Source organism: Xiphophorus maculatus, chromosome 16 (genome assembly GCF_002775205.1).
Source record: "Xiphophorus maculatus strain JP 163 A chromosome 16, X_maculatus-5.0-male, whole genome shotgun sequence".
NCBI classification, from domain to species: Eukaryota; Metazoa; Chordata; class Actinopteri; order Cyprinodontiformes; family Poeciliidae; genus Xiphophorus; species Xiphophorus maculatus.
Window position 1 is genome coordinate 21,308,562 of NC_036458.1, and position 7,962 is coordinate 21,316,523.

A 7,962-nucleotide genomic window follows, 5' to 3' on the forward strand; every position below is an offset into this window, starting at 1 on the left:
GGCCAAGTGGGACTGCGGTACCGCCTGCCTGACATGCCATAATCTTAGGTAACAGCACCATAATGGTGGTGTACAGCTCGGTGGGGGGACTGCCGGTTTATTGTCCAATGACTTTGCAGACAAATGAGTCCAGCTGATCATCATCTTTGATCCCCACAAAGCGGTCGACGATGTCTCCTCCCCTCATGGCGATGACCGTAGGAACAGCAGACACCTGGACAGGCACAGAGACACCTCAAGCTGAGTCAACCCTTGAGTCTCTCAAGCAGCAACGCGTTTGGTTTAACAGAGTACTCACCCCGTACTCAATAGCCAAGTCTGTGTGATCGTCGATGTCAACTTTTGCCATGGCAACGCGGCCTTTCTGTTTTGCAACGGCCTTCTCCAGCCTCGGCCCGAGGATCTTACAGGGACCACACCACCTAAAAACAACCACTGTGAGTACCTGCGTTTCCATTACAAATGTGCACAAGACTTTGTCAATATTCCACTTTGTTCGTGCAATGAGTCATTAAAAAAACATGCCGCAACGTCCCCCTCCTACATCTTCCTGTCGTTCTCGTCGTCATTTCCGCCACTAGTGGCATCTGGTTGTTGATCACAAGACTCGTGTGATGCTAAAAAAGTGTTTCAATGGCAGTTTTGTGAAATACACCAATTTCAATACAGCCATAAACCACCTAATTCTGGCGCAAAAACATTTTTCAATTTTGACATGTTTCCATCAAGCAAATTTATTTCCGTAATTCTAATTTACACAGTTGAATGTCAATGGAAACTGAGCTAGCGACTCAATTTGCTTAAAGACTCCAGTACGGAAGATGATGTACGACAGTGTTTCCCAACCCTGGTCCTCAAGGCTCACTGCCCTGCATGTTTTAGGTATTTCCTTGCTTCAGTCCAGCTGATTTCAATTGATGACTGATTAACAGGCGTTTGTTGAACTGCAATCAGTTGAATCAGGCACATTAAAGCAGGGAAACCTCTAAAACATGTAGGACAGTGTGCCTTGAGGACCAGGGTTGGGAAACACTGATGTACGACACTGATCATCTCAGAACCAAGAACTCAATTAGTTTCTGCCGTCATCAAGCAAAGTGTTGTGAAAAGTAGAAGGGGGCAACTCCTGCCTTTTCGTGTTGGGCCAGGACACTATTTTATGGTCCGGTGTATTCAAGAGAGTGTTTCCACTGCCAGTTGGACTCGTACTGGACAGGTGGGGTTCAACTGACCTTGTTCTACACTTCGTTTTGTGCAAAGGGTCTCGACCCTCTGCTATTGAGAAACAATTGCTTGTTAGAGGCGTGGACTCTGTTGATGTTTTAAACGATTAGATCCGACTTTACCCAATAGCGAACGTTTTGGCTGTGACGTTGTAATGTGTGAAAGAAGTTTATGAAGTTTAGTGGAAATTACGTGCGCTGTAAACAATCGCCCCGCACTGCAAAGAGAGAACTTTAATTGTTCCGAGATTTGAAGGTGTAGCCAACACGTACTGCATGGCTTTGTTCACTTCCTCTAATGTCTTTGCCAAACTACAACCCTAGGCAGACCACAACTGAAAAACGCTGCAGAAACTCGACATCACTGTTCTCAGCGTCTCCAGTTCGCTGATTGGCCTGGATGAAATTCATTCGGAGAAATCCAGCTTAATGGGACAAATCCCAGATGGAGCACTGAAGGGAAACGAGGATGTAGCAAAATTGTGTAGGAAGGCGAATGTCAGGCAAAGTTTAACCCAAACGTCCAACCACACATCGGCAAATTAGTGCTGTGGAGAAAGTTTTCAAGAGCTCTGAAGCCAATGTCCGAGGAGGTCAGTGAATCTTGTGGGTGTCACTGAACATTTTCAGCAGGAGAGTATTAAAAATAATTGACTTGCGTTGTCTCTATAGATGCTCTGTTGAACAAAGGGAATTCAGACACAAACATTTGTGAAAAAAGGAAAAGGACTTCGCCCCTCGAGGGGATTTCCTTAAGCTTAAAATGTGTCTGGAATAATTGCTATGGGAACCAGGAGCCTTTCCATTTGATAAATTTAGCACAACCTCAAAACGTGACACGTAAAAATGATCCATGAAACAGTCCTGGGCCCTTACAACGAAGGATAAAACAGAGATGGATTGCTCTAAAGTTCCTGTTAGAAATTAAAGATACAACTCATAGTTGTAACCGTCTCTCCCTGAAAAGATCCCTCGTCATGAGAAATCTTCAAAGTGCAAAATATTGGATCTCTACATTTATCTACTCTGAACACTTGTGTAGTTTATTACAAGACTTGCTAAAATGACTAATAACAGAATGTTAGATAAATTCATGCTTTTAGAACATAACTGCAATGTAGATTAAATTAATTTACGAATTTATTTTGTGTCATTTCCGTTCTTCTCCTTGCCTATTCGGTGGTCAGCTCACACTTAGCCAGAGTCAGCGGATTTACAGTTTGCTACTCGGCTTCCTAATGCGACCTAAGCTCGATTTGCACAGGTTTAGTTCAGTCTGACCTCTTTAAGGAAACCTGGACAGGTGATGCAGCACTCACTGTGCGTGAAAGTCGACCAACACGGGCAGGTCGCTGTTGATGACCCTCTCTGTGAAGTCCTCGTTGTCCTGAACGTTGAAGGAGACCGCCCGGCGGACGGCGTGAGAAACGGCGAGCGTTCGAGACGGGGCGAGGAAGGACGCTCGGCTTGAGACAGGATGAAGGGAGGTGGAAAACGAAGACGAGGCGACGGCGGACGACGGGAGGCAGCGGACGTCTGTCACGGAGAGCGTCCAGATTCTGCGTGCTAGGAATCGGTGTGCCATCTAAAACAGAAAAAGCAGAGGATGCGTGTTTATTATTAATAAAGGACAGAATCGGCTGCGGTTGCCGAGTCAACGCTGTACGAGTCCTGCAAGTGCTGGATTGGCCTCCAGCTTTTTGTAATTTATGTGTGACGAACAAATAAGGTTCAACAGGAATTCCCCAAAAGAGTTAGTCTGTATGAAGAGCAAAAGGTGCCAAATTACAATAAATTAATACCTTAATAAGGCATCAAAAAAAAAAAATTAAATTGGGGGAAAAAAATTACAGAAATAACTTATTAAACATTGAATTAATTATGCGTTGTTTTCAGTTTAAAAACGCCATATAATTATTTAATGATTTGATAAATCATTTTATCCTCTTGTGCCGAAGCACATTATGAATTAACTTAATTTGTTAACTTCACTAATCAAACTCAGTGGGCGGGATTATGGCAGCTTCTATGACGCCTCTATTCACCTAGTTTGAAATATCTCTAAGTAGGGCATGAGAAAGCGTTAGCCAGTGCTAGCTAGTGGGCAGAGCTCAGAATTTTGGCTGAAGTCTATGGCAGCTTCCTCCACAGAAAGCTCTCTTGTGAACTTATTAAAGATATTTCAGACCAAACTACAGATATAGAGTCTGGAGTTGGTCACTCAGAATTAGTAGTAAATAAATTACAACAATTTACTGACGCTATTTACACAGTTCCAATGAAAATATTGACCCAAATTCATAGCAAACTTGCAGCAAACTGTCTTGAGGTGCTGTCTGAAGCAGCCAATCAGATGCCAGGGTCTTGCTCCAGTCCCGCCCACTGAGTTTGATGGGTGAAGTTGAGGTTTAAATGAATTCATAATGTACTTCTGCGCAGTAACATGAAATAACTTAAATCATGAAATAATTAATAATCCCGTTTTCAAATTAAAATCAATACATTTTATTGAGGCACATATAATTCTATCTATATTTAATAAAATATTCTTGTATTTTCAGTTTTTAAAAAAAAAAAAAAAACTATTGTAATTTGGCATTCTTCACTCTCCGTATGTCTGCGGTGGCAGATGAAGAGGTTAAAGCTTAGGAAAGACATACATAGCAAACATAGCAACATGTTTTATCCGATTTCACAGAAAAGATTACGAAGCTATCTGAACTCATTAATAAAAGAAATCAGCAAAAATGGTGGATTTTTTGTTTAATTGTACAAAAAGTTGTGAAAACACTGTTTTCCACATGCAGAGCATATTCTAAGTATTGCTTTGGTTTATTAGGCTTTCATTTAAAAAAAGGCTGCAGAGTCACATAGTCCAAATCAAGAAGTTCCTCTTTACGTTTTCCTTAGTTGGGTAGACATGGCTACGTTACTGGTACGGAGGTACCTTGAGGTCCTAAAATGTTACTATTGCAGAACCAACCTGATTTCTGTCACACAGTTTAAAGGTACTTCAACTGAGATACATGAGAAGCTGATACTGTGAATAAAGTTATACGCCTTCCCAAACTTTAGCTGACACTGCTGATGAACTGGTTTAAAGTGGGTTAATGCACTTTTCTACAAATTAAAAAAATTCAATTGTAAATATCTCCAAGAGTTATGGTCTCAATTAAAGAAACACTTTCCAAATATAATTGGTGCAAACTGTTTACAAACTAGAATTAGCAAGTTAGCAGCAGATTGTAGGCTCTACCGGAGCAGATAGCTCTACCAATGAATCAACTAGTAGCTATTTATTAATAGCTTATTAGTTAGTGTGTAAACCATAAAACCATTTTAGTTTTTGCTTTGGTAAGCTTCAATGATCAACGCATGATTTAAATCTTTTTTGGGGCTGGGAGTTTACCACATTAATATTGATTAATCAAATCCATAGATTTTTACAAGCAATTTAACAATTACTGTATTCACGTTTTATTTATTTATTTTTTATTACATACAGAAGTCCCAAGCCTGTGACAGACTGGCAACCTGTCCAGGGTGTACCCCTCCTCTCGCCCGGAACGTTAGCTGGAGATAGGCACCAGCACCCTTCCCGACCCCACTAGGGAGTCTGGAAAAGACTCAGCAAAGCTAATCAAGGCTAAAAAAGCATCTCTTAATTATTAAGAGATGCTTTGTCTCTTAATAATGTGGCCCGCTACGTCATTTTATGTGGCCCTCTCCCCCCCCCACCACCGTTTTACAGCCCCATTGATTGACTTAAAATAGGTTTTGAGCACGAATTGACTACAAACTACATTTCCCATAATGCCTTCCGATTCTTACCAGCCAACATTATGGCTTCTCGCCACTAGAGTGCAGCAGAGTCACCTCAAGCTGATTATTAATTTTCCCAGCGAATAAAACTGAAGCATCGACAAGCTAAGAAGCTAAAGAGCGAAGTTCAGTGATGTTTCAATCGAGGACTTTTACCGTCTCCTGCCCCTGATTTGATGCCACAGCTTCGACTCCACGCAGCTCGTGTTTTGTCCACGTTTGGAAGCACCTATCTGTGCGAACAGATGTTTTCAATAATGAATTTAAACAAGACCAAACACAGATCGCGCATTACTGACGAAAACCTACACGCCGTTTTGCGGATTTCCACAGAATAGAACTAAAACCGGACATCGACGAACTGACCAGGGGAAAACATTGGTAAGCAAGAACAAACTAAATTTAAATAGAATGAATGTAAAACCAAAACTCAGTATACTGGAATATGTATATAGTTTATTGATTTAGCTTGTTTTGTGTTTATTTACACAACACAACGAGGATGTGTGTGAGTTGGTGACAGGGTGAAGAGGATCAGCTTTGTGTTCAAGGACAGGCAACATCACCTAATTGTTTTGTTCTTATGTGAAATACATGTTCGTTGTGTAATAAATAACGAAAAAGTTTTGTGAATGAAGTTGAGAGTTAATATCAAAACTTGTTTTTATTCTTTGTCTGCTTATCTTTAAAGCAGAGAAAGAATAATTTTCCCAGCGAATAAAACTGAAACATCGACAAGCTAAAGAGTGAAGTTTAGCTGAGCATATTTTTAAACTGCTCAGTTTAAAAAATATTGTAATTTTTAAACTGAGCAGTAATTTTACATCCATGCAAACTCAAATGTAATATTTAAAACTTGAATACATAAAATCAGTTATTTAACAATGTGAGGTGTTGTTTAATTTATTTTTAACATTGTATTTTCATACATTTATGCTAGGGTTGCCGAAGTCTAGTTTTCCAGACCTATCAGTCTGCAACTTTAGATGTTCTTTCTCTAACACACCTGGATCATTGACTCATTCATAGGCCTCTAAAGAACCGAGTTGCTGCTAATGAGGGAAGTCAACTTTTTGTCTGGGGTATGTTTTAGCAGGGACGCATCTAAAAGTTGCAGTCTGGAGGACTGCACTTGGGCATTCCTGATTTATACCGTCAATGTGGCCCATTGAGGGTGGCAAATATGCTGAAGTGGCCCTTGGTGAAATTGAGTTTGACACCCCTGTCTTAATAGATTTCCACTGCTATTTTTTTAGGTAGTAAAATTTCATGACCTGAACATTTGTGTGTAACGGGGAATGTCAGAAACCAAATCCCTACTTTCATTTGTTTTTGGCACATTTAGTACCCCATACAATAAAACGGGAAAGTGAAGATTTCTGTCCTCAACTGTCCAACTGATTGACCGCGAACAATAATAAATCCTACACACTTCAAATTTTAAGCATCGTTTACGAAAACAATACTGACAAAACAGGTAACACATGACGGATTTTCTATATGTTTAAAGAGATTTATTTCTAAAACAAAAAGTAGAAATCTTGATAAGTGTGTATAAATTAATTACCACGGTTTGTTTTCTTCACTCTCACCCATGTCGATCTATCATAAAACTAAGCTAAACCACGTTTACGTTTAATATCTGAACAACCTCCTCTTTCCTCGGTAACAGCAAATCCTTTCACAGGAACTTTGTCCGAGTTTCTGCTTTTGCTCTCGTTATAAATCTACCGGCTGCTTCTCTCCTCCATTAATCCACGTTACGTATGACTTTGCCCTTCGTCCTCCTCACCACACCGGCTGAACGTCTCCTCTCGTTCAGCCGGAAACAAGATACAGTCCCCCCGAAAACAAACACTTAAGACAGTCCTGTCCAAAATGTCCCACGGAGCAGTCCCGAACAGAAAGGACACTTCACGCCTTACCTTGCTGTTTGGTAACCGCTGAGCCTGGCCTCGCGGACCAATGAAGTGCTTCCGTTCTGGTGCCGCAGATGAAAAAGGGGCAGCGGAGCTTTTTTTTTTACTCCCCTTTCTGCTCCGTGAGCAGCGCCATCGTCTGGACAAGTTGAGCAGTACACTATTAGAGGATCTCGCGAAGGAATGTTATTCCCTCATTTTGACTTTATGTCCAGCTTTACTATAACAATATTGCATACTATCGAATAAAACAACCTAGTTTGATGAATAAGAAAAAGAATGATCAATAAATGTGCATAAATGAAAAAGAAAAAACAAAGCCTATTTTTTAATTTCATTAATTTTAATTAATTTATTTAAATTTTAATTTTTAATTTTTACTTTATTCATCCCAGCAGGGAAATTATTTCGCAGTTACAGCACACGACAGGAGCTGTGTCTGCAGGCAGCCAGCTGAGCCGGCACCATTTAACAAATTAAAAAACAAATTAACAAATTATTTATCCATCTCTCTGTATATATGTGTGTGTGTGTGTGACCCTACAGGGACAACTGGGCATCGAAATTCAAAATTTTACCTCAACTGGATAGTTGTAACTAACTTTATTATGGTCAGACCCTTCTTTTCTTAGATCTAAAAGATACCAATTAGATACTAAATAAGAAATTTCTAAAATTTTCGCTAAATTTCATTTGTAATAGTAAAATTCTCACAGTTTCAGGTTTCACATAAAAGAATATAGACAAGTCAAAGGTTATCTATATAGCGCATTTACAACAACTTCAGCTAACCAAAGTGCTTCACGACAATTGCAACGCTATGTAGATGTATGATTAAATAAGAAATAACATAAGTTTCATATTAAAAGTAGAGTAAAGTAACATAGGGGTTTGCTCAAAAGTCAAACCCTAGATGAAAGTGTCTTGGGAAATATGTAGATTCATCTGTGCTGTTCTGTACTGCTGATTCATTATTCATTGAGGTGGAATGGCACGGA

General features: G+C 39.9%; 1 protein-coding gene across 1 annotated transcript; it reads right to left on the reverse strand.

Annotated features, from left to right (window-relative positions):
- Positions 1-7,057, reverse strand: txn2 (thioredoxin 2). The gene is made up of 4 exons (XM_023349290.1): positions 6,971-7,057; positions 2,543-2,808; positions 299-422; positions 1-214 (listed from the first exon to the last, which is right to left on the reverse strand). Exons 2-4 carry the CDS (start codon positions 2,806-2,808, stop codon positions 98-100), a joined length of 507 nt encoding a protein of 168 aa, XP_023205058.1. The 5' UTR covers positions 6,971-7,057; the 3' UTR covers positions 1-97.
- Between the last annotated feature and the right edge of the window lie 905 nt (positions 7,058-7,962).

Bases quoted from the DNA above. Each gene is read 5' to 3' on its own strand.
- txn2 (XM_023349290.1), bottom strand. From the start codon at position 2,808: ATGGCACACCGATTCCTAGCACGCAGAATCTGGACGCTCTCCGTGACA. The intron at 423-2,542 runs GTGAGTGCTGCA...GGTTGTTTTTAG, and splicing joins TTGGTCGACTTTCACGCACA to GTGGTGTGGTCCCTGTAAGA. The intron at 215-298 runs GTGAGTACTCTG...GTGCCTGTCCAG, and splicing joins ACTTGGCTATTGAGTACGGG to GTGTCTGCTGTTCCTACGGT.